The 26,603-nt window shown below is 50.8% G+C and overlaps 1 protein-coding gene across 8 annotated transcripts in view; it reads left to right on the forward strand.

The window, feature by feature from the left end:
- The window catches only part of ERG (ETS transcription factor ERG), a 208,847-nt gene extending 182,972 nt beyond the window's left edge, over positions 1-25,875 (forward strand). For 4 of the 8 annotated variants that reach the window (XM_081137718.1, XM_081137719.1, XM_081137720.1 and 1 more), the window contains 7 exons: positions 4,076-4,279; positions 5,088-5,168; positions 8,887-8,958; positions 15,492-15,560; positions 16,209-16,265; positions 16,953-17,000; positions 23,960-25,875. In XM_081137718.1, coding sequence (XP_080993844.1) covers positions 4,076-4,279; positions 5,088-5,168; positions 8,887-8,958; positions 15,492-15,560; positions 16,209-16,265; positions 16,953-17,000; positions 23,960-24,480 — 1,052 coding nt within the window. In that variant the 3' untranslated portion in view covers positions 24,481-25,875. The remainder of the gene's footprint in view (positions 1-4,075; positions 4,280-5,087; positions 5,169-8,886; positions 8,959-15,491; positions 15,561-16,208; positions 16,266-16,952; positions 17,001-23,959) is intronic. The other 4 variants (XM_081137722.1, XM_081137724.1, XM_081137723.1 and 1 more) reach the window with 3 other exon arrangements.
- Positions 25,876-26,603: the final 728 nt, after the last annotated feature.

Genomic DNA, 26,603 nt, shown 5'->3' on the forward strand with positions numbered 1-26,603 from the left:
CAAATTTCATCTCCATCCCCATCCCCATGAGTCTGCGGCTGGGACCCCTGGTAAACCCTCCTCTCCAGCCACGCGCGCTTTCTCACGTCTCCCTTGCGCATCAGGTGTTTCACGCCTATGCGGGTATGAAGCTGGGCTCAAGCCTGTTGCCCTACATGAAGGGTTTCTCTCCTGCCTCTGTCAAAACCCTTCTCGTTCATGCAGGCTCAAGACACACACCCAGGCGAAGCCTTTTCCCCGGGCATCATTAGTTGCTACTTCTCGGGACTTCCACGTCCTGCTTGGATAACACAGATTTAATTCTGCTTTGTGGTTGTGTTCATAGTTGCCATTTGGCTGCATGTTCCTCCAAAATTCTTTCCGTGGAGATGTTTATTTCTATTTCTTTGCAAAACATAATGCTCCTGCCATAGTGTATTCAGACTTTTTAGCTGAATCTACTTTGGAGTTTTTTGTCCATATCAGTAAATATGTTTAGCAGCGTAGGCTTTAGTTCCTGAATATCACAGGCAGCGCTCCTAAATGCACGATGTAACCAGTTCTCTTTCTGTCGGACATTTAGGGTGTTTCCAGTGTTGCGCAATTATAAACAACTCCACAAAGGACATCCTTGGAAAGAAACCATTTCCTACATCCCCTATTATTTCCTTAGGATAAATTTCTAGCAGTGGAATTTTTAGGTCAGAGAATGTGCACCCATTTCTTTAAGAAGACGTTTGAGAGGTGTTGCCATCGGGTTCCCCGGAAAGGTGGTCTCCACTTACACTCGCACCCGCAGCGCAGGAGAACGGCTGTTCCACCAAACGCCGAAGAGAGCGGCTTAGAGACGAGAACCGTGCAGGCGGAGGAATTAGCCTCGGCGTCCCGCACGGGGCAGTGAGCGAGCCGTGGCGACCTGGCGAGGGGAGGGAAACCCAGCACCGGCGCACCAAGGGAGGGACGGTGGAGAGACTGGACTGTCTTTTCACCATTGTGGCACGAACCCAGTGACTTTCAGAAGGAGTTTATGCACCATCCTTAGGCCATCTGGTTCTGCCACTAAGAGGAGAAAACGCATTCCCGGGATGAACTGATTTCTAGGCAGTAGTGACACCAACACGTAGTCCTCCTGAGTTGTTAAAGGCGAAACAAAACAAAGCAAAAAGAAGCAACGTTTGGCCAATGTCTCGTGGTGGAGTTCCGAGGACATGCCTTGGGGAGGACGGTGCGTGGGGGAGGCTCTGGCTGAGAGGTCGTCACTGTCTCCTGCAGAGCCGAGGACGAGGGGGACCTGAGTGAGGGTGCCTGGGGCCACAGTGCCATGTGCGTCTGTGGGAGGTATCATGACCGGCCAGGAGGGAAGGTAGAAGAAAGACCTGTGTCCGCAGACTGGAGTTGTGCACCTTTTGTCCCTGAAAGCAGAATCCTGACCCAGTGACAGGGCATGTGCGCCCCAGCCAGCTGCAGAGCGAACCGCGTGCCTCCCGTTGGGCTTCACTCGCAGAGCGTTCCCATGTGTTGGATGCAGAGGCGCAGGCACGCCTTGCTGTCAGTGCTGGGGGTCTCCTAGATGCTCTTGTCTCCGCGGGAGGGCCGGCCTCCGCCTTAGTCTTCGGAGTCTGTGCACCGATTGCCAATCGAGAGTGTGAGGGTTAGAATGTTGGCTGAAATCCAGAATAGCTGGTGACATTGACGGTGCCCGCGCCCTGTGACCCAGCAATTGCACATCTAGGTACGCACCCCGGGCCAGAGCTTCCCCACACTTAGCCTGCACGTAGGTCACCTGAGGAGCATGTGGAAATGCAGAACCTGATGCAGCAGGTCTGGGTGGCGCTCGGGACTCCGCATTTCCAATTAGCTCCCAGGCCATGGCAATGCTGCTGGTCCCAGGATCACACCTGAGTAGTGAGGCCCTGGGGTGCGTGAGCTGAGCCTGGGCTGCACATTAGAATTACCCCGGGAGCTTTGCACAACCCTCGTGTCTGGGCTGCCCTCCAGCATTAAATCAGGATCTCCAAAGGTGAGACAAGGCAGCAGAAGTTTTTCCATCTCCCCGTGAATCCAGTGTGGACCCGGGGCCGTGAGCCCATGTAGATCCCTTCACATGTACGCACGCGGGCACAGGGATATGTTCATTGATCAGTAAATTGGACATATTTATACGGGAGGGGCGCCCAAGGAGCCGTTAAGTGGTTGAATGGACCTACATACATGAACTTGGATGCATCTTGAAAACAACAGTGCTGAGAGCCGGAAGCAAATCAGATGCCATGGGTGTTAACTTTAAGTACACAAAACAATATGTATAGTTGACTTGGTAAAAGTATTGAAATCTGGATAACCATGACATAAGCACCAACTTCAGTGTGTGTGTGTGTGTGTGCGCGTGTGTGTGTGTCGGGGCGGCGGGGGTGGGGGTGGGGGCTGGGATGAGGGTAGATTGTACTGGACTTGAAATCATTTCTTTCTATTATAAAAGATATGAAACAATATGAAACAAGAACCATATGATTTCACCCACACGGGATAGATATAAAACAGAAAGCAAGAAACAAAACAAACAGACTCACAGACACAGACGACAGTGTGGTTTCCACAGGGGGTGGGGCGGCGGGAGGGGGAGGGTAAAGGGGGCCAAATATGTGGTGACGAAGGAGACTCTAGACTTGGGGTGGTGAGACACAGTGGAGTAGACAGGTGAGGAATTACAGAATCGTACACCTGAAACTTACGTAATGTATAACGTTATTAACCAATACATTTAATTACATGTAACCCAAGTACATTTAATTAAAAAAACAGAGAGAGGAGGGAAGGAGGAGAGCTCCGGTGCTCTGACTCTCTGGCAATTTTTACTGTTACTTTTTGCCTCTGTAAACTTAAAACCCAGTTCAGCAGCACGCGGCAGGCCCCATCTGTCCGTGAGCAGCCCGGTTAGTGAGACCAAGCAAGGTCTAAAGTGATTAGCTAAAAAGTGATTCGAAAGGATGACTGATTCCCACGCCAGGATTTTTCACTCAGTGTGACCGGGGCATCCTGACCCCTAAGGGCCTGTCCAGAGACTGAGGTCAAGGCTCCCATTTTACATGTAAAACAGATAGGAAAGAGAAGCAGCCTCCGGAGTTGAGAGGCGCTGGGGTTACAGCTCTGGGCCCCTGCTCCCCGCCCAGGTGTCCCAGGACTCAGGGACATGAGGGAGGAGCCCCACCCGCCAGTGGGCACCTGAATACCCAGCCCCCAGGTGTTTGGGTGGGGTGTCCTGGCTCGTGTTTCTGTTGGGGCTCGCCTACTCCTGCTCCCCAGGGCCCTGCCCTCCTGGTCCTCCCAGGGTCCCCTCCCTCACACTCGGTGGAGCGTGATGACATTGCCTGCATCCTGTGGGGGCGTTTGGGCGCCACAGCTGTGGAATGCGAGTCCCTGGCCAGCCCTGTTCCTGCAGGTGCGAGTTAGTTGAAAACCAAGTTCTCCGCAGGAAAAGCGTGTAACTGACAGCTTTCTCTCAGAAATACCAGCTCCCAGGCGGAGCTAGGGTTTTGGCTTCCCTGCACTTTCTTTCCAACTCTGTGGTCAGTGTTTTTCAGTATTTTGTATAAATACTGTTTTGGATGTTTTGTAATCTGTAATTAGCATCTTCCTGATATGTGTTGCTAACTCATAGTTTCTTATAAAGATACCAGCGGTGTTCCAAGGAAATTTTCCATTTACTAATATTTATTTTAAGTGAATAAATTAAAATGAAAATAAATGGGGGGGGGGGAAGAACACTCCACCCCCCCCATCCCTGCAGGACGCTCTGGAGTATCTGAGCAACAGAGGGGCAGGTGGGGTGAAGAAGCCTAAGCTTCCAGAACCGCTCACTTTAAGGACAGTGATCCGTGTGTGTGAGTCAGCGGGTGGCATTGCCTTTCCCCCAGACGTTCTTTGTGACCTGTCCCGGAGCCTGCCCAGGCCCTGACCTGTTCCGGAGCCTGACCCAGGCCATGCTTCTGGAGCCACAGCAGGGACTGTGGCTGGCGGGAAGCCCCCCTGGGACGTGACTCTGCCCCAAAAATCCGTCTCCAGGAGTTGATCCTCGTATGTTTCCACCCCCTTTCAGATCCCACGCTATGGAGCACGGACCACGTGCGACAGTGGCTGGAGTGGGCAGTGAAAGAGTACGGCCTCCCGGATGTGGACGTCTTACTGTTCCAGAACATCGACGGCAAGGAGCTGTGCAAGATGACCAAGGACGACTTCCAGAGGCTCACCCCCAGCTACAACGCCGACATCCTACTCTCCCACCTCCACTACCTCAGAGAGAGTAAGACGGCCCCACTCGGGACAGGCCCCTGTGGGCGAGGTCTCGTTGCCCCGAGCTGCAGAGTCTGCTCAGTCTGCCAAGAGCACCTCCGCCCTAACCCAGCTCCCACTGAGGATCTTAGAGAACTGGGCGCTTGGAGGGTGATAGGACAGCTGAACGTGGGCTGGGGCGTACTCGGCACTTTTCCAAGACGCCAGAAGGTCACCTTGGCATTCAGCTGCCTCCTCTAGGGTCCCCTCCACTGAGAAAATCAAAGGGAAAGGACCCTTTATCTGGTCACACGTCATTTGTCTCCACGGTGCCCCCAAATGAACTAGAGGCCTATGGAAAAGCTCCCACTGGATGGGGAGTGCGGGTTTATCTTTTCTAAAGCTGAACCGACTCCCCTGTCACGTCCCGCTGGAACATGTGAGGGGCCTCTCCCCCTGGTCTCACGAGAGGCGGCTGGACCTTGCAGAAGCAGGTGGCGCAGGGGCGACGAGAGGCATGAACCCACAGCCTGCTGCATGCTTTCCTTTCTCAGACATCGAGCATGGTCGGGGAGACGAGCGCAGTGGCACCGTGGGGTGGTGGAAACTGGTGTAAATGCTTTGCCTGGCATCCCCACCACTCACTCCCGGGATCACACGTGGGCCCCCGTCTCGGTTTTAACACGCTAACAGGAGCAGGGCCATGGGGAGCTCTCGGGCAGCCAGTGCCGTTAGGGTGGGGTGGGGGGTGTTTTTCTCTTTTCTTTTCTTTTTCTTTTTTTTTAAGGAAGGTAACTCTCTCTTTTTTTTCATTTTGATGTTGCTGTTTTGTTTTGTAGCTCCTCTTCCACATTTGACTTCAGATGATGTTGATAAAGCCTTACAAAACTCTCCACGGTTAATGCATGCTAGAAACACAGGTAATGCTGGCCCCGCCCCCCAGGACAGGCGCAGGGGGGCCGCAGGGCGCGTGCTTCACAGGCCCAGCGCGGGACGGTCAGTGCACCAGGGAGGCGGAGGCAGGGGAGAGGCGGAGGCAGAGGAGAGGCGGAGGAGAGGAGAGGCGGAGGAGAGGAGAGGCGGAGGCAGGGGAGAGGCGGAGGCAGGGGAGAGGCGGAGGCAGGGGAGAGGCGGAGGCAGGGGAGAGGAGAGGAGAGGAGAGGAGAGGAGAGGAGAGGAGAGGAGAGGAGAGGAGAGGAGAGGAGAGGAGAGGAGAGGAGAGGAGAGGAGAGGAGAGGAGAGGAGAGGAGAGGAGAGGTGGAGGAGAGGCAGAGGCGAGGCGAGGCAGAGGTGGAGGAGAAGTGGAGGCAGAGGCGGAGGCAGAGGAGAGGAGAGGCGAGGCAGAGGTGGAGGAGAGGAGAGGAGAGGCGAGGCAGAGGTGGAGGAGAGGAGAGGAGAGGCGAGGCAGAGGTGGAGGAGAGGCAGAGGTGGAGGAGAAGCGGAGGCAGAGGCGGAGGCGGAGGCGGAGGCGGAAGCAGAGGAGAGGAGAGGAGAGGAGAGGAGAGGAGAGGAGAGGAGAGGAGAGGAGAGGAGAGGAGAGGAGAGGAGAGGAGAGGAGAGGAGAGGAGAGGAGAGACGGAGGAGAGGCGAGGCGGAGGAGAGGCAGAGGCGGAGGAGAAGCAGAGGCGGAGGAGAGGAGAGGAGAGGAGAGGAGAGGAGAGGAGAGGAGAGGAGAGGAGAGGAGAGGAGAGGAGAGGAGAGGAGAGGAGAGGAGAGGAGAGGAGAGGAGAGGAGAGGAGAGGAGGAGAGGCAAGGTGGAGGAGAGCAGAGGCGGAGGAGAGGAGAGCAGAGGCGGAGGAGAGGAGAGGCGAGGAGAGGAGAGGCGAGGAGAGGAGAGGAGAGGCGAGGAGAGGAGAGGAGAGGCGAGGAGAGGAGAGGAGGAGAGGCGAGGTGGAGGAGAGGCGAGGTGGAGGAGAGCAGAGGTGGAGGAGAGCAGAGGCGGAGGAGAGGAGAGCAGAGGCGGAGGAGAGGAGAGGAGAGGCGAGGAGAGGAGAGGAGAGGCGAGGAGAGGAGAGGAGGAGAGGCGAGGTGGAGGAGAGGAGAGGAGAGGAGAGGAGAGCAGAGGCGGAGGAGAGGAGAGGAGAGGAGAGGAGAGGAGAGGAGAGGAGAGGAGAGGAGAGGAGAGGAGAGGAGAGGAGAGGAGAGGAGAGGAGAGGAGAGGAGGAGAGGCAAGGTGGAGGAGAGCAGAGGCGGAGGAGAGGAGAGCAGAGGCGGAGGAGAGGAGAGGCGAGGAGAGGAGAGGCGAGGAGAGGAGAGGAGAGGCGAGGAGAGGAGAGGAGAGGCGAGGAGAGGAGAGGAGGAGAGGCGAGGTGGAGGAGAGGCGAGGTGGAGGAGAGCAGAGGTGGAGGAGAGCAGAGGCGGAGGAGAGGAGAGCAGAGGCGGAGGAGAGGAGAGGAGAGGAGAGGCGAGGAGAGGAGAGGAGAGGCGAGGAGAGGAGAGGAGGAGAGGCGAGGTGGAGGAGAGGAGAGGAGAGGAGAGCAGAGGCGGAGGAGAGGAGAGGAGAGGAGAGGAGAGGAGAGGAGAGGAGAGGAGAGGAGAGGAGAGGAGAGGAGAGGAGAGGAGAGGAGAGGAGAGGAGAGGAGAGGAGAGGAGAGGAGGAGAGGCGAGGTGAGGAGAGGCGGAGGAGAGGCGAGGCGGAGGAGAGGCGAGGCGGAGGAGAGGAGAGCAGAGGCGGAGGAGAGGAGAGGAGGAGAGGCGAGGTGGAGGAGAGGCGAGGTGGAGGAGAGGCGAGGTGGAGGAGAGGCGAGGTGGAGGAGAGGCGAGGTGGAGGAGAGGCGAGGAGAGGAGAGGAGGAGAGGCGAGGTGGAGGAGAGGCGAGGTGGAGGAGAGGCAGAGGCGGACAGTGGAGGGATTTTGACAGGCAGGAGGTGCTGTGCTGGGGGTGCCACAGCCTAAAGGCAGGGGGCGCCCTTTGGTTTCCGCACCCCCCCACTTTCCGTGACTCCTTTAACCCGGAGACGCGCAGGGTCAGCCCTGAGCCGCAGCCTCAGCTCAGGTTTGCCGGGTGCTTTCCGCTCTCAGTCCCGGAACACGCGCTGTGCAGGCCGCGGTAACTAAGAGCATGTCCAAAATAAAGGGGCCCGTGGCATTCTTTTTTATTTTTTTAAATTTTTTTATTTTTAAAGGAAGGTTGACTAGGACAAGCAGGAGTTTTATTTTTTTCCTCTGGGTTAAATTTTAGGCCACGTGTCTGGATGTTAATCTTTTGGCACAGACTTTGCGCATTTGGGAAACTCAGTCAGAGGGAATGTCGGTGCTTTTTGTGAGCGTCTGTTGGAAGGGAAGCTGTGTTACAATTTTGGAGGACAAGAAACGAGTTACTAACCGAATACCTGCTCTTCTGTCTCTAACCATGGATTTTACATTTTATTTGTTTATTTTTTCTGTTTGCCTGAGCCCGGTAGAGTGTAACATAGTGCTTCATCCAGGCTAACCTCCCTCCCTGCCCTCGTAGCAGAGGCTCAGAGTTAAGGCTGCGCTTCCTGCGGATGAATGTGCCCCAGGTTGGAGCCCCTCTCCTCCCTCCCGATGGAGACAGCTGCAGGAGCATGGCACAGGCTCCCCCCCCAGCTGCTCAACCTGCAGGGACCCTCTGCCACCACCCAGGCCAGGGGTACAGCCAAGTGCCCGCAAGGCTCAGGTTACCCCTGCAAGCCAGCCAGCCCACTAATGGTCAGCCCTCACTAGAAACGCAGCCGTATTCCAGATACTTGCCTTTTTATTTTAAAATGTATCACGGGAGTCTAGGTTTGAGTATTACAATGGAATTGCCACTTGATCTTATTCCTCAGTATTCAGAACATTGTGCTTTTAATCTAAAGTAAGGGAAAAAATGCTTTGCCTGGGTAGGATACTTTACCAGCGTAGGTTACACTCATTAGCAAAGTAATGACCTTGTGGCCAGAAATAACAAATAACTTAGACAAAGTGATTTCCCCCTCTTAGGAAAACACCTTTGAGCTACACATATTTTGTGATAATTTCAGTCATTTAAAAAAATTGAACCGGGAGTGAAAGCTTCCAGAAAGCTCTGATTTCATTATTTTTGTTGTTCTTAAACGTAGAAGCAACCAGAGACCAGGACAACCACCTCCAGGTGGACTGAGCTGAGAAAGGGGAAAATTTTCTGCTAACACATGAGTGTTGATTGAGAGACAGAAAGGGAAAACATGCATTCGAATGAAGATGTGGATTTATTTTTAATAAAATCCATATATTCTTTGGCAAAATACATACAGTTCTTTGGTACTGCTTTCCAAGGGCTCTGTAAAATGTTTTACGGGTTTTTTTGTGTGTGCAAGTTCAAAATTAAAACACCCACCATAGAATTTTTTGAATAAACCAAGATTGCTGGGCATGTGGCAGGACACCAGGATGGGCTTCAGTAAGAAACCGTAAAATCAAAACAGGAGACACCTTCTAACCAGCGGGGCTCAGGGAGTTTCATGTCTGCTTCCACCTTCAGAATCTGCTTCTGACCTGGGTATTGTCCTTTCCCGCTGGAATGTGGCACAGCAGGTTCCAGCAGGTGTCCTCCCTTCCTGTCACTGGGCAGAGTAGGCTGGGCACTGTTGTTGAGAGGGACCGACAACCACAGCCAAAGACCTTCACTTGTTTTGTCTTTCCTTTTGTCTGCAGGGGGTGCAGCTTTTATTTTCCCCAATACTTCAGTATATCCTGAAGCTACGCAAAGAATTACAACTAGGCCAGGTACGAAAACACCCCTGTGCGCTCTGTTCATTGAGAGACAACCCAGGATGGCCCGTGAGGTCCGTGACCTAAGTCACGTGATGCCGAGAGAGCCGGTCCTGGACCCCAAGGGAATCCCAAACAGTCCTATTCTGCCTCTGTGGGTTTGGAGCCTAATTTCATTCAAAGATCATGCTCACGGGCCCTTTTAATCCCTGTGGAATTAAAAGCAGATCAGCCCCTTAACTAGCTGCTTGGAAAGCAGATGGGCAAAGGTGGCCTCATGGGTGCCCGGCAACCAGGAATCCATCCGCTTTTGAGTTCAGTGAAGGACCTGAGTGTAAATATTGCTCCTTAAGGGAACAGCACAAAGCAAGAGGAAGTCCCATGAAAGTCGTGATGTTTAAGCAGTGGTCCTGATTTTACCGCAGAGGCACCACCTCGAACCCTAGCGCTGCAGGAGCAGGGGGGGAAGGAGTTCACCCCACCATCGGAGGGGGAAGGGGGCTTCCCAGAGGGGACCCGGTATGGCCAGGGAGGGGTGGATGTTTGCCAGGTGGAGAGGGAGGGGAGGGCATCTCGGACAAGGGACAGTATGCCTTAGACATCTGTCCCCTCACCAGACATACCACAGCCCCATAAGCTAGATATTACCTTGCCCGCCTGCCCCTGCCCTGTCACTGCCCTAGTGGCTTCACACTGGCCATCTCCTCTCTAACCACTGAGTAGACCCTTGCTCCCCTGCCCTGAGAAGCCTGGCGGGGCGGCTCAGCCCAGTGCAATGTTAGCTCCGTCCTGTGGGAGATCGCACAGGCCACTCGATCTTGGACAGGACCCAGGGTCCTGAATAAACTAGACCTGCCCTCTGGAAACCCACCTGTGTACTGAGAGTGGAAAACACAGGGGCCCATTTTCCTCCAGCTCTAGAGCGTTCCGAGTTTACACTTAAATGCTTCCTTGGGTTTTGTGAGCAATTTTAAAAATATTTCCATCTTTACTTAAAAAAAAAGCTATCTGTAGACCATTGGCCAGGATTTGCCTGTTTGTTTGTTTGAAGCTATCTCACGGATGCTTCTGACCGAGTTACAAAAGCCAGGGATTGTGAGCGGGTGTTGAGTTGTATCAAACGACTACAACATCGGCCAAAGGAGTTGGTACAGCCCAGTGGTCAGAGCAGCTGGCGGCTGCTTGTTGCTACATGGATAGAACTGTGCATCCTGGGACTGCTTTTTTCCATATTTGAGGATATGGTGGATTTGGAAGATAGGGCCCATCCAGGTGATGAGTGGCTGGGAGGGTGAGAGCTGGGTCACCAGCTCTCTGCTTCAGCCAAGGGACAGACGAGGGCAGAAAATTCAGATGCACCTCCTGTGGCTCCGATAATGTCTTTCCTTGCATCCATCATTAGAATGTGACCTGGGAGAGATCGCACTTCCATATCTCCATTAGCAGTGGAGTATGTTTCTGAGACTCAGTTTGTGTCACATATGCCTGTTTTGATGACTATACTGTGCTTATGAAAGGAAATAAAAATAGTGATGTCGGAGCTAAAGAGAATTTCAGCCAGACTGAACCAGCAGAGAACTATTTGCTGTAAGCCAGATGCAGGGATTCGACCTTGGAGAAGAGAATTATTTGTGTGCGTTGGGCGGAGCAGTGACCAACCTTGAAGGAAGGGTCTTGTGAGTGTGACAGCCTGTGATAGTATAAGTGGGGATCGCTTTGGCAGCTCAGGGGGTGTGGACATTACTGAGCTGATCCCCAAGGCTGCAGGAGTCATGGGGGAGGGGTCACTGGGAGTGTGACCGTGTCCTCTGGTCTGTGGGCATCTTTCTGCTTTCAGAAGAGGTGAGTGTTGGCTCTTCCTTTGGGCGAGTCCTTGAGCCCCTGGGATGAAGACCCGAGTTCTGTCCCTTGCACTCTTGCTTGGCTATGTCGTGGTCATGGTGTCCTTTCCACTTCCCCACTCCCACATCCATGGAAACAGTACTCCTTCCCCCTGAGTCCTGCCGCCCAGTCCTGCTTCCCACCCACCTCCCTCCTTCCTTCCTTCCTTCCTGCCTTGAGTAACTATCCCTGGGCTGCTTCCCCCAGTCTCCCCTTTTGTGGCTGAACTTCCCAAATGGGTCACTTATTCCAGAGTCCCCTTACTGCTCACCCTGTCAAGTCGCTGTGGCATTTCAGTTTTCCCCGGAATCAGCTGGCACTTTTTGGAGGCAGGCCTTTCGGATAACCACATACGGACCTTTCAGTCCTCCACCCCTCCACCCCTCTCTTCCCATGCTTGTTCCTATTAACGTTTCCCAAATGTTCCTGATTCGACATGCACCCCCTTTCCTGATCCCTGTGTTACAAATTAGGATTCAGAGCAGCCTCTCCTCCACTCTTACAAAGTGTTGGCACATAGCACATCACTTTGCATTCCATTTTTATGAGCATTATTTTACCCATTTTTAAACACATGTTTCACGTGTTGCTCACGTTGTCAGTTATTGCTCTCAGATTCCCTTTCCCCGTATCCCTCCTCCCCTGCTAAACACAGGCGTTCGGAGCCCAGGCCCCTTGAGGTCTCCAGTGGCGTGAACAGAGACAGGTCTGACTCGCAGAAACTTGTAAGCTGGTTTCTGACCTGGAGATGTGCCACCCCCCCGGCATCTTAGGGGCAGTTTCCGTGAAAGCTCTCGCGTGTGCCGAAGTGGACATTCTGTAAGCCCCTCCTCCCCTCCTCCATCACCATGGCAACTCAAGCATCATGGTACCCATCTAGGATGTTATCAAAAGAAAACGGAGAGCTGAGCCTGCAAGTGCTGCCTTGACTTTCACTTTTCAGCGGCTGCTCTTCAAGGGTTTCTTGGATTATAAATTATCCCTCCGTTAGAGTTCGCAGCGCAGTGGCCACTCAACATCACAGGCACCGCCAGACAGTGAGGCGACGCACCTTCTCCCCAGTGGGTGCTTCGCAGGGCCTGTGTCTTAGCAAATGGCTGCGCGTGCATTCGTTGCTGTCCTGTAGCTATGATATCACCAGAGGTCTGCAAACCTAGACAAGAAGGGAAGGTAAAATGCCCCAGATTGCCATGTCACTGATGGAGGATTTTAGAAGACTGTAGGGAGATCTGGAGGAAAACAGGAGCAACTTCATCATCTTAGGGTTGACTCTGAGTCTTCCTCCCATTAAACTGGGGTTATAGATTCATTCTGGGCAGCAGCCTTTGGTCTTTCTGTCTTTGCCGTTGGTTCTACGTTTCCTGAGAGCCAGCAAGGCTCACCCTTTCCCGTCTAGCCCAGCTAGGCACCTCCAGAGTTGCCTTGTAAATGTCGGGTGGGTCCTGCAGATTGAGCATGACTCTCCCATGATCCAGGTTCTGGCCCTTTAAAAATAAAGTGAGTAGGTGGACGTCAAGAGAGCCAGAAGGCCATTTTCCAGTGAGCTTGAGAAAGAATATAAAACCTGGTGAAACTAACTCTGCAGGAAGGGCCCAGAGGATGTTGTCTTGGCCACTCGATGTCTAGGGAGGAGGTTGGTGGGGGAAGGAGAGGCATTGAGAATCAGGAACCAATCCTGGCTCCCAGTAAATAAACGAGGCGCAGTGTGGAGGAGCCAACACCGAACTCCCTATTTGTAGCTTCTTGTTTTTTGGTCCAGATCATGGCATGTACATACTTCTGTGTAACCCTGGGCTGCCTCTGGAATGGCTTTTACAAAGTTCAGATTTTACACACAGTCTTTTATAGAAAATAATAGCTGGATCATTGCCAGATATCCACCTTCCCCAACGCAGGGCCTTCTGCCAAGAGTTCATTGCCTTGAAGATCAAGGTTGAAGAGAAGTGGAGAGTGTACTGAAGCGGCCACTGAGAATTAAGTGTGAAATGCATCCTTACCTGAAGCCCTCCGGGCCAAGCGGCCGGTGTGCAGGGAGCAGTAATTTTTCAACAGAGCTCTGCTGTCCCTGCTCTGAGGGGCGGACATGCTGACGCGGTCGCCGCCGGCCCTGCTGCATCTTGGCGAGGCTGAGCTCAGCGTTCCTCATGTCACATCCTGGGGGGGGGGGTTGGGGGCCCCAGCATGTGATCGGCAGCTGATAAGGCAGCGCTGCACCAGGACGTCACGAAGGCAAACAGAGCCGCTTACCTTCCATGGCAACGTGCTTATGAACGTGGTAGTCATCGCTCACGTAAACCGCTCAGATTCTTGGCCCAAAGTCAGACTTGGTGTTGTTTAGGCCCTGACTTCTTTTCAAGGGAGGGTGGATGTAGTTGTATACCCAAAGGAGGATTTTATGAAAAAGGAAAGTTTCAAAAATATTTTTCTATTAGTAGTTCAGTGTTTAATTTTTTCCAGTCACATTGGAATAAACATAAAACATAAAAAAAGCAATACTTTTTTTATGTTTGAAAGAGTAGCAAACTAACCTACTGACAGTTGCTGTTAATTCTATTAGCGTTCTTATATCTTAGGCGAAACCATTCAATCTAGAATTCTCTCCACACATTTGTTTGTGTTCACACACTTAAGATAGTATTTCTGAAATCATCGTCTGCAGGGACACAGCCTTCTAAAAAAGAGCAATGGGAATGGTCTAGAACGGGCTTTCTCAAGTGTCAATGTGCACCCCAGTCCCCTGGGCTCTTGTTAAAACACAGGTTCTGAAATAGTAGATCTGGAGTGAGGTTCTGAATTTCTAACAAGCTCCCAGATGTTGCCAGTATTGCTGGTGTGCGGACCGCACATTGAACAACAAGGATCTAGAACTTACTTCTCTATTATCTTGCTCTCATTTGGTAAACAGAAGCCCCTGGCATTCCCAGCCCCAAGCTCTCTCCATCCCGGGACATAAATAGGGCAGGCGTGTAAGTCTCTGCTCCTGGATTGGGCTAGATGCTGTTATGGTTGCCATACTAATAGGTTTTTTTTGCTCTGAGACAGTTCTCAAATTGAAACTCTGGTTAACCATTTTTTAGACAAAATGCAACTGGATAAGAATCCGTATGCAAAGTGCTCCCAGAGACTTAAGTTGCAATGTTGTCATAAATTGATAGCAGCTGCTGATTTAAATCCTATGTGCAACCCCAACACCAGAAAAGTGAGATTTTTGAGGAGCTGGGTGGGAAAGGCTGGCGGTCCAAAAATGCAAAAATGCCAGCCGACAGGGAGTGGTGAGCAACAGCGGAGTTTAAAAACAAAAATCATCCAGCTCAACCAAAGCCCTGAGGGTAGGATTTCACCGACCACACCACTGGAGACACGTGTAGCCAGACAGACCAAATAAATTACGGCGACTCTGTGTTGAATTTCACGTTGCATTTCACTGCTGTTCTCTCTGGGATAGGAAAATAGGAAGAGACACATCTTCTGCAACGTAGTCCAGCGTTTTGAAGATTGACCCACCAAATTGCCAATTTTAAATACGGTTAAATATCTATTTAAAGAGAGGCTTAAAGCATGTTACATCGCGCTGCCCTCCAAGTGCGATTTTGGAGCCATCTCCAGGCGTCTGGCAGCGGGATTCACGCTGAAACATCTGGCTGTGGCTTCTCAGTTGGCCCAGAGTGACACATGGCATTGAACTGAGACCCATCAATCCAAGGAGACCTAGTGTTGCGATGGTTCTGTAATCAGATGGCAGGTAGAAGCAGTTTTGTATATGCACAGTTCGAGCATGCATAATAATGTTCCTGGAATATGTTTTTGAAAGAAACTTAAAATGACTTAGAGTCTTCATAACCATTAATAGAGCATGCACTGAGGATGCAGAAGTAGTTATTAAATTTGCACATGCAAAGTGCATAAGGATTTATGGGACACGTGGTAACCCATGACAGATACAAAGACATTATTGGTCTCTACTTACACTCTTATGATGATTGCTGACATGTTGTGGGGACACTGCTATTTCAGTCCTGCAATTTATTTCATGCAATTTATTTTAGAGAAATTCTAAATTCATTTAGAAAAGGAGACGTTTGCATAGAAAAGTAAGTAGACAGTTAGGACCGATCTAACATAGATGGATGAGATGATAAACAGAAGGTGAGGGGCGGCCGAGAGAGGCAGCTGGGAAACAAGGAGAAGGCAGTGCTCGTTTTCAGGGGAGGAAAAGGGAAAGGAACGTGAGCATCATTTAGTGGATTGAGCTGCCGAGCTCAGGCAAGGATTGGCCGATTCGTCAGAGTTGTGGGCTCTGTTCGGGATGCGTCCTGAAGATAAAAAAGGGGTGGATATAGGGCAGACAAATTCAATTGGGAGGAACTTTCTGTATGGCCATGACCTGTGGTTGTAGGAGATTACCTTGGAAGAGTCAGCAAGCTCTGGGAGAATCTGTCGTTGGGAGTTTTCAGATTAATGGGTGGAAATGTTAGGTCAATAAAATATACAAAATTAGAAGTTGTAAATAAAATCCAAATCTAGTGGAATCCAGGTTGAAAATTTCTTTGGGTTACTGGATTTTCTTGCACAGTATTTATTCAGATAAACACAAGACAAGCAACATATAAAATATCTGTTGTAAAATTGCGTTATTGATCTTTTAGTCAATTTATTTGTCTTTACAGATTTACCTTATGAACCACCCAGGAGATCAGCCTGGACCGGTCATGGCCACCCCACCTCCCAGTCAAAAGGTATAGTGTTGGCCCCTACTGCCTTGAATCTGTGTGTCACAAGACAGTGGGTACCTCTTGATGGAGTAAATAATAATTTCTGTAGCTAATCTGTGCTTTTTCAACATGGAAAGTGTTTGTCCCATTGGCAGCAAAAGCACAACTAGTCTTTAAATGCAACAATTCTTTCTCTGTTGGGGTTATATCTACTTATACAACAAAGGGAAAATGGCTGATGTGATGTATTTCAACAGGCGCTCACTCATGTCTCATGGGATGTTTGAGTACAGATTAAATACTGAGCGATTTCCTAACCTTGGCCATGTTGAAAGCATCCCTTGCTTTATTTCGTTTTGCTTTACTTATTTTATACTGATTCACTTTAATCTGTTTTGTAAGCCATCTCAAATTCTTGTCATTTTTTTAGTTTTGGAAAAAGTGGGGTACAAATAAATTTTTAAAATAATATAAAATGCTCTTTTTTTGCTACAAGGACTACATTTGGTTTCATGAGAAAGGAAATTTTTTCCTTACCATAAGATGTTTCTTATTATAAAAGTAAGACTTATGTTACTAAGATAGTCGATGGAATGATGATACAACAGAATCAGGGACTAGTGGCTAGATATTAGTGATAGCTAATTGTCTCTCGTATTTTTGCATTTTCAGCTGCTCAACCGTCTCCTTCCACAGTTCCCAAAACTGAAGACCAGCGGCCTCAGTTAGGTATGTTTCAGGGAGCCTCTCAGTGGCCATTAGAGAAGGACAGGTTTTGTAGCATATTTCTAAAATGTGTCATTTTCTGAATGAGACTCATATTACGTTGCCTTTTTTACAACTACTTCATATATAAAATGGGGACAAATTAAATGGTCAGCCTCCTCAAGTAGGATGACTGGAGATGTTGTTAAAACATCTCCAGAATCTATACAATAAATGTGGAGGGAAACATTCTGCTTGCAACAGGCTGCTTCTTTGTGACCCACAAATTCTATTAATGTCACCTTACAGCCAGGTGCTGCAATACCAATGCTGGTGCCAAGTCTACTCGGAAACACGGTGGGAGGTTGATGTTATCAGTGGTGTCAGCATGGCCAACATGGTGCCTGCTGACTGGGGACTTACACACGTTTGCCCTGTTTATGTCCTGGAGGGAGCACGGGGCTAGGTGAATCCCAAGCCAAATCTGAGCTCAGCCAAATGAGGAGCCCCTTAGCAAGAGACTTCTCTCAGATCCGCTGTGGCATCTTATCTAACACAGGAAGTGGCGGTGGCGCTAGGCGACCTTGGTATGGGGCACATTTTCAGCTCTGCAATCTGGAAGCAGAGGAGGCTCAGCATAAGGCCTGCAGTTTCGGCTCAGCGAGTCATGGCTGTGTCTTTGGGTTTTGACTTCTTTTCATTTTGCCGTAGATCCCTATCAGATTCTTGGACCAACGAGTAGCCGCCTTGCAAATCCAGGTGAGACACGGTTGATGCTGTTGCTCTTGCAGAGTTACCCTTGTGATAGTGGCTATTGTGAAAGATAAATTTGCCATGTTGACAAATTCCTTCAACTGAACAGATTTTAAGTGTAGGTATCACTGGATTATTTGCCCAAAGGGAAAAAAAATGGGTCAGGTTATAAATTAAGATTTTAGCTGCCTTAAAGAGCACCATTACCTAGTCCAAGCAGCCTGAGTTTCCTAGTTTGCTAGAACGAGGGACCATAGACGGGTGACAGAGGTTTAGACAACAGATGTTTATCGTTTCACAGTTCTGAAGGGCGAAGTCCAAGATCAAGGTGTCAGCAGGGTTGGTTCCTTCTGAGGGCCGTGAGGGAAGGACCTGGTCCACACCTCTCTCCTTGGCTTGTAGACGGCCACCTTCTGCCTGTGTCTCTTCACTTGTCTTCTCTCTATATGTGTCTCTGCATCTGAATTCACCTTTTCATAACAACATCAGTCACCCTACTAACCTCACTCTAACTCGATCACCTCTGTAAAGACCCTGTGTCCAAATAAGGTGTCACTGTCTGAGGTTCTGGGGGGTTAGGATGCTAATATGTGAATTTGGGGGAGGGGCACAATTCAACCTACTGCACAAGCAGTCAGATTATATTTCAAAAAGGAGAATGCTAAGTACCACCATAAGTTTTCAAATTTAGGATTATCTTCAATGAATGGTCTGTGTCTCAATTTAGATGCTAGAAGAAGTACGGATTCGTAATTGGCCCATTTGTAAACTGTACCTTGCCAAGGATCGCCACCTGTTGTCACTGTCAGTGCCAACCAAGTTGTTTTATTCGCTTATATTCAGATTGAAGCCAGCTGTGCTGCAGAAATTCGCAGCGCAGGCCGCATATTCTCAGCAGCAGATTCAATGCCAGGATGTCTCAGGCACAAGCTGGAATGTATATTTCCTAAACATTGAGGCCAAATAAGGCTGGAAATGGAAAAATTCAGATTCGATCAGCATACATTCCCCACAGAGGACTCTATACTTAGAGAACATGAAATACGATTATGGAGAGTCCGTCATCTTTGCATTCTATTTTACTTAATGTTAACTAATTCAGCAAGTATTCTTGAAGCATCTGACCGGTTAGAAGGGACTGTTTTGTTTACTACCCTCCCCCGGGCCTAGACCTGGTGCTCAATAATTATTTGTTGGATAAATAAGTGCAAGAACAATAAGCTATTGTCCTGACCCTCTAGGAGCCTACATGCCAGTGGAGAAAAAGACACAGGTAATTTACAATCCTGTCCAAACCAGGGAGGCCGCAGGCTCTTTCCTCATATGTGAGCGTCCACCTGGTGGCCATGTCTCCTGGGTCTTCGGCCCCTCCTCGTCCCTGTGGTCAGCTTTCCATTTGCAGTGGCCTCCATAGCCATTGAATAAAAATGGTTACTGTGTTTTGAGATGATTATGATCAGTAATGTTTAGGAAGACTGATCTGGCAGCAGTGTCCAAGATAGATTAGAGAGAGGAAAAGACGGAAGCCAAAACATTGGGGACTTTAACACAATAATGTGAGATAACACTCTGATGGACCCCCCCCCCCATATAATGCTGGGTGGGCACTTATGCCTGTGGGCCCATCTCCTAGCAGCCCTGGGAGTTCATTATCTCCATCCTACAGAAGGAGTCACAGGTCCAGAGAAGTTGGGTAACTTTACCTGGGTCACAGAGCTAATAAGAGGGGAGACCAGATTTGAACCTGGACTCTCTACCTGCAAAGTCTGTTTTCATTGTCTCCCCCTGAACTGCCCTGAGTGGGGAGAGGTCTTGGAGAATGGGGAGCAGAGAAAGGAGGATCGCCACGGTTTAACAGCTGTTTAGCTGCATGGGATGCATCTGAGGCCAGGGATGGAGGGGAGGAAAGGGTCAGGGGCGCCAACGGACCAAACTTGCCTTCCCACTCACACAAGTTGGCCAAACGAAACATATGTCCACTCCCATGTTGTCACAACTCAAAGGTGTGTCTTGGGAGACAGTGGGGCCACAGAGAGCGCCGACCCGTATGCAGAGCCTCAGCTCTCACAGTGGCACACTCTGCCCCACAGCTGGGATGCCCACTGTAGGTAGAGGCACCTGGGACCTGGGGCAGAGCCAGGAGGCCTGGAAGATGTCTTGGTATCTAACTGGTCAGTGGCCCTTATCTCACGAGCGAAGGACGGCCCTTCTACCCCTGAGACCTTCCTCAGTGGGCCTGGGGAAGGTGGTGGCATCCAGCTTCTGATCTGAATATAAAGACTTATTTTACTTAGTTTGTGATGAATTAGGCCTTCCCTCCATCTGTCCTTAGGCCACCTCGGCTGTATCCACGTGGCCTTTCCCCCGACACCAGAATGTCCTTTATCTTTCTATGAATGCTTCTTCCTGTTTGAGGCTAGTATTCCGTTCTCTGGAAAATAAATCCTTCATCACGTCGAGTGCTGCCTTGCTCTTTACACAATGCAGATTCTTTTCACTCGTTTTAAATGGAAAGATGATGTCACCCAGCATGAATGCACAGGTGATACCCGCGTCTCAGCATCTCCATCCCAAGTATGCATTTGGTATGCACTTTGGCCCGTATTGCTCCTGTTGGAAAAAGTGTGTCCCTGTGTTACTATGTCGTGAATAAGACGGCTCCTTTGTGCCCCGCCAGGCTGGCGGAGCATTTCATGTGGCTCCAGGAAAGAGCTCTGTCATGTTCTGTTCGGTGGCTGCCAGGTGATAACTGGAGAGTTTCATGGTGGCTGTGAAAATGCATCCTGCTTCATGCACAGCCAGACACCAGTAGTTTTAGGGATGCTTTGCTGTTTGTTAGGACGTTCAGGAGTGTCCACTTTTCCACTGCGAACTATCCAAGCTCCAGGCCCAGGGAGGGGACAACCTGGGAAGGACTCACGCGAGGGTACTGTGGAGGTGTGGGCAGAAACCGGGTAGAGAGAAGTTTGCGCAGTGGTTCAGGATCGCAGCCTGGGGCAGGGTTCCGACCCTTGGCGGCCTTATGTGAGATTAGTCACCTACCTCTCTGGGCTCCAGTTTCCTCATCTCTCAGTGGCAATCACGTGGCCCTCGGGGACTTGTTACATAAACACGTGGACAGTGTGCAGAACAATGCCTGGCACGCAGGGAGCTGTCAGTGGCCGTCTCCAGCTCTGGGCCAGGGGCGTACCTTCCTTTAAACTCGAGTTTTCAGCCCAAACCAATGATGATAACAGCGTCCACCTGCTGAGTTCATCCTCACAGTGACCCTGAAGATAGTGCTCTTACCGTCACCCCCGTTTTGCCGATGAGGACATCGAGGTGCAGCGAGCTGGGTGAGCTGCCCCAGGTCCCGTACGCAGCAGAGCCGGGATCCAGCCAGGCAGGGCTGACACCGAAGTGGCCCTTGCAGCCACTGTGCAGCCTGCCCCTCCAGCAAGTCCTTTCTGAGCCACACTCAGCCCAGGCTGAGCTTCCCCCGGACACGCCCGCTGCCTCAATTTTCACATGGTGGACGCTGCACTCGGGTTTTTCTCGGGACCCCAGCTACTGTAGAAAGTGGCCCCAAGCAACTGCCACCCTGGCGCCTGCTGGGCCTCTCTGTTAGCTGTCCCCACAGTGTCTAGCTCAGGGACAGTCCTCCTGCTTGTGCCACAACTGCTGACTCACTCCCTGCTCTGCTCTGTGGTTTACAAACCGTTCAGGCGTTTTGCCCTTTCGTGCTCAGCCTGCACCCCTTTGCTGCCGTGTTTCTCTTCTTTCCTCTGAAAAATGAAAGGCCTGCCTCTCGGCCGCTCCTGAGCCCGGGCCCCCATCCCGCCGGCTCTCCTGGAGGTGGGCAGCCCGCCCCTTGGTTCCCCGCACCGTCCAGGCCTGCCCCGGGCAGAAGCAACTGCTCCTTACTGTTGTTAAGGGTGTCACCAAGACCGAGGGGGAAGACAGGTGTGCCGGGTGTGGGGCTCCTGAGTGCCGGTGGCGATGCCAATCCCGATGCTGATGCCGGGGCTGGAGGATCGTGGCCTATAAAAGCGTCTCCCGGTACTTGTGGTTTGGCCAGTGAGCAACCCAAGGCGCTCTTAGGTTTCCGAAGCCTGGGTGTTAATGTCCTGGAGCCTACCCGGTATTCTGAAATGCACCCTACTGCACAGTCACCGTTATTGCTTTGACAATAAAATAATTGAATAGTTTGCTTTTGAAATTCTGTGGCTGTGAGAAACTCCTTTCATTTCCCATTGCCTGGGATTTCTCGGCTACCGTGGCGCAGCCTTGAGAAGCCTCCCACGGTGGGAAGCTGTGCTCTGGACTCAGGATGCGGTGGATTTGGTGACCGGTGTCAGATTTAACGATTAATGAACTGGGCATAACGGTCCATTTTATAAACAGTCTCTGATTTTGCATTTACAGGGGTGTTCTCAGGTTCAGAAACCGGTGGACTTTATTTACAGATCTCTTATTCCCACAGACCCTAGAAACGCGCAGAGGCCCGGGCCCGTGTCCTGAAGGCTCATTTAGGGTATATCGTGAGGAGTGCTCATCTGTCCCGGGGGGGTTACTCCCTGACTTTCTACTGCTTCAGAGTGGGAGAGATGGGAGCCGCTTTGTCCACTGGTCCCGTTATACACATCTATAAAGGAGGTGGCCAAGGGACCAGTTCCTAAGAGGCAATGCCAAGTTTTGAATAGATGCTGAGTGTTCTTTTGGCTGCTTAGGGCAGTCTGTGTATTTATACAAATCTGTGGAATTGCTCTCTTCGCAGAAGGAGGCTGACAGTGAATATTTATTTTCAGATGATCTCTGTTTATATTGAAGCATATGTCAGATGCTAAATCAAAAATCCATGTTTTCCCCTATTCCCAGGTCACATATGGGATTTTTTTTTCAAGTATTAATCCTTTGGTTACAATATATACACTCAAACCATATGGTTCTCCCATCCCATTCCTTGTGTTTTTAAAAATGCATATTAATGAAACGTTGGGGGCAAGAAAACTTGATTGAGAACAGTTTGAATATGTCATCCTGAGAGAGCAAAGGCTCCCATTGTGATGCACTACAAGCTGCTAATACCTTTCAAATGTGTTGCTGGACTGAACCTGATCACTTTCCAGAACACAGTCAGCCGAGGCCTACCTTTCTCAGGAAGCTCCTGTGTGGATGGATTCACAAACACGTCCATTTCCATGTAACCAACGTGGAAACAGGGAGTTACGAGTTGGACAGTTTATAGAGGGAGCTAGTGAGAAGCATTGAGTGAAAAATGAATTTGTAATTGAGTTTTTAAAATATGTTGTTATTGATTTTTTTAGAGAGAGAGGAAGGGGGGAGGGAGAGAGAGAGAGAAACATTGATGGGCTGCCTCCTACATGCCCCCTACTGGGGATCGAGCCCACAACCCGGGCATGTGCCCTGACCGGGAATCAAACCAGCAGCCTCTTGGTGCAGGGGACAGTGCTCAACCAACTGAGCCACACCAGCCAGGGCCTGTAATTGATTTTTGGATTACATCAGTTCCCTGAATGGTTGTGAGTTAAAGCGACTTTAACCATCTGATCTGTCTGTGGACTTTAACCATTTAATTGTCTGTAGATTCTTACTAATAGTACAATATAAAGTAGTCTCTGTGGTCATAAGCCCCAGGCAGTGCTGCAGCTGGAGTCTAGGAGGAAGGACCTGCCTCCCATGCATTTTAAAAGCATCTAAAATCTGTTGGACACACCTCCGTTTCTCCTGGTGTTCAGTATTACTGTCAGTATTTACGTTTCTCTCCTTCAGTGCGTCATAAATCATCTTAAAGTATTATAACACAGTGGCTAGAATGGTGTGCCCTATTTGTCTCTGAATTTAACGGAACATAGAAGCTACATCTGTGTGGCTCCGTGGGGTCAGGAAAATTCTGACGGTGCACCCCAGCCAGACGAGATCTCCTCCACCGAGCTGGAGTGTGTCTCCGCTCCCCGCGGGGACTTGCAGTCACTCATTGTGTGCTTCTCGTGGAAACTTCTGAGCACAGTTGGCCTTGCAGCCCGGGGCACACTCGCGGGTTTCCGTTACGATGCATTTGCCTGAATACTGGAAATGGGTGATCTGGTTTGAAAAAGTGCCAGCTCTTTTCTAAACTTCCTCATTTTGAGGGGGTTAATTCTGTTCTAGGAAAAGTTTTGACAGAATGGCTTTCTGAGTGCCAGCAAAGTGTTATGTTAGAAATAACGGTGTTTACTTCCATTCTCTGTTTCTTTCCATAAACTTTTTAGAGGTTCATTTCCTAAATCTGACTTTTATTATTTCACTTGACCTGGCCAATATAAATGGCATGAAGTCACTATTGCCATCAGCATCATGGCACATTCTTCCTCACAAAATAGGAAAAATGTGCCCTCCCCGCCCCCACCAAAACACCACGTTGACCTGGCTGTTCTTCTAAGGAAGTCAGGAATGGACGGAACCAACCTGCCGTCCTTTTGCCCCTGGGAATTCCCTGCTTTTTATGAAGGACTTGGGTCTGTGACCCGCCTGATAGTCACCAAGGATCATCGTCTGGGGCAGGTTCCCTAGATGCACAGTTGGAATAAGGACCCTTATGAATGTGATTAACTAAGGGCGTGTTCTAGGGGGGAGAGGAGGGCAGGCCAGGGAAGAGCTGAGGACACTGGGGCCCTAGATGACCCCTGCTTCAGTCTGATCACAGGGAACCTCAGGAGCATGAACAGCATCACAGACTAGGCCCCTCCCTGAGGCAGGGGGGCCTGTCCCCAGGGGCTTTGGTCTGTCCCTCTGCCCACGGGCTGCTCCTGTCTAGCCACAGGCAGTTATCTGGAGGACAGGGGAGGCCCCAGCATCTGAGGGTCAGGTGCACCGACCTGGCAGAGGGACCCAGGTGCACCAGTAGCGCCCACTTCTGCCACTAGAGAGACACCGCCTTTATGTGGAACCTGTCCTCACTGGTCTGTTTCCTGTCCCCCCTTTAGGGAGCGGGCAGATCCAGCTCTGGCAGTTCCTCCTGGAACTCCTGTCCGACAGCTCCAACTCCAACTGCATCACCTGGGAAGGCACCAACGGGGAATTCAAGATGACGGACCCCGACGAGGTGGCCCGGCGCTGGGGGGAACGGAAAAGCAAACCCAACATGAACTACGATAAACTCAGCCGCGCCCTCCGCTACTACTATGACAAAAATATCATGACCAAAGTCCACGGGAAGCGCTACGCCTACAAGTTCGACTTCCATGGGATCGCCCAGGCCCTCCAGCCCCACCCCCCAGAATCATCTCTCTACAAGTACCCCTCGGACCTCCCTTACATGGGCTCCTATCACGCCCACCCACAGAAGATGAACTTCGTGGCTCCCCACCCTCCGGCCCTCCCCGTGACGTCCTCCAGTTTTTTTGCCGCCCCAAACCCATACTGGAATTCACCGACTGGAGGTATTTACCCTAACACTAGGCTCCCGGCCAGCCACATGCCTTCTCACCTGGGCACTTACTACTAAAGACCCGAGAGAGGCCTTTCCCAACAGCACACAGTCGCCAACACATTGCCACAAACTCTATTGGAAAACAGGAATCAAAAAGTGCCTCGAGAGGAGTGAGGGAGCTTGGCAGGGGCTGGGGAAGGAAGCCAGGGGCGAGATCCAAAGACTCTTAGCGGGAGGGAATTACCAAAGTATTACTGCAGAAATAAGAGGGCGCCAAAAACGTCACGCATACGGACAGATAATCTGTGGGCCAGCCTTGTAAAGGACATTGTACGTAGAAGCATGAAGTCATAGAACGAAGTGCCAAAGAGAGCGGTCTTGAGACGTGTATACCCTTTAGAGTAGAGTCTGGGATCCTGCTAACGCAAACGGGGTTGAACTGAAGCAATACAGGTCACACAGTCTGGACCTAACATACCGTTCGTAAAGTCATTTTAAGGAAAACTACCTGTATTTAAAAGTAGAAACATATCAAAAAGAAACAAAGAGACTGTGCAACAGGCGTTGATACGGGACTCATCGGCTTTGGCTGTTTCGGGTGAAATCGGAGTCATTCCATTGGCTGGAGGGCGGCCAGCTCTCTCAAACTGTGAAGACCACCCAGAGGGTCCACCTCCTTTCCAGTTTTCCGGGAACAGGAGCCGAGCGGCGGGACTGAGCACGTGCGTGGAGAGGATGCGTTTGTAGAGCGAGGGCTGGGGGATGTGCGAGCGAGCGGAGGGGCCGAGCGGGCCGAGGCGGGACTGGGCAAGGGCTCCTCAAGCAGTGCGGGCCGGACTGAGGGCAGGGTCGGGGCTGCGGAGAAGGCATCGCGGAGACTTGAGGCTGAATGCGGTCAGTGTCACGCCAAACCCAGTGTTAGCGGGGGCCGGGGGGACGCGGCGCGGCGGAATGGAGCGAGGGGAGGCGGTAGGATTCAGACACAAAAACATGCATCTCTTCTTTTTGTTTGTTTGTTTGTCAAAAGAAAATTGTAACTGGAATAGTCTGATATTTAAAAGAATCATTCGGGACGGCATGGTTTCGTGGGGGCCCTGTTCCCCACGGGGTCAGGTAAGAGACGCTCTTCTTGGCCGCCGCACTCCGGCATCACCCGGGCATCTGGGCCAGGCGGGCTCCAGTGTTCCCTTCGAGTCGCGAACGCTGTGCGTTTGTCAGAATGAAGTACACACGTCAATGCGGTTTTTTTCCCCCCCTTTTTATATAATAATTATATAACTTATGCATTTATACACTACGAGTTGATCTCGGCCAGCCAAAGATACATGACAAAAGAGACAATCAGTGATATAATGTGGCCTTGAAACTTAACTCTGTATGCTTAATGTTTACAATATGAAGTTATTAGATCTTAGAGTGCAGAATGTATGTAATAAAATAAGCTTGGCCTAGCATGGCGAATCCGACTTACCCGGGAGTCTGCCTTGGCACTTTTTTAGCGACTGCAGTTGCCTGAGAGAAACCTGTGCTGAATGTTGTGGGTTTTGTGTTATACTTTTAACATCTCCAGGAACTTGAGGAGTGAGAGCCAAGCCAATAGGATGTTTGGCACCCAAACAGCATCGGCTCTCCAGGCCCTCCTTGCCCACTCTTTTTTATTCCTGGTCCCTCCTGGAGCAGAAAGACCAAAGATTTCCTCCTGGGGCCTCCGTAGTCATGCCTCTGACGCTGAGATTGTCGTTGAGACATTCCCGATTAGCACCGGGACACAAATCACCCTTACTTCTTTCTGTGATCACGAAACATTTGCTGAACAGTGAACAAGCTGTTACTCTTGGTTCCAACTCTATTACTGTTGGAAAATAAAGCGCCATGGATAGCTGCAGCCCCTCACTTTAAAGAAACAAGGGACAGCTTCTACATTTCCCACTTGCCTTCTCTTTCCAAGGATCTCGCCAGGTTACCCATGGCCTTGATCTTCCCTCCCTGGGATCGTCTGGGTGCCGTGGTGTGGGATCCACCAGCCCCGGGCCTGAGATCTTCCCAGGCACTGTGTATTTCTCTGATCTAAAGTCAGTTTGCCTTGACATCTTTCTCTCCTGTGTGCCAACCTTGGCCAAGGTGACAGCAGTTTGAGAGGCAGGACACGAAGCAATGTGAGGGAGCAAAGCTGACCAACCTCTCAGCCTGAGTCCGTC

Source organism: Miniopterus schreibersii (assembly GCF_964146895.1).
Source record: "Miniopterus schreibersii genome assembly, chromosome: 5".
NCBI classification, from domain to species: Eukaryota; Metazoa; Chordata; class Mammalia; order Chiroptera; family Miniopteridae; genus Miniopterus; species Miniopterus schreibersii.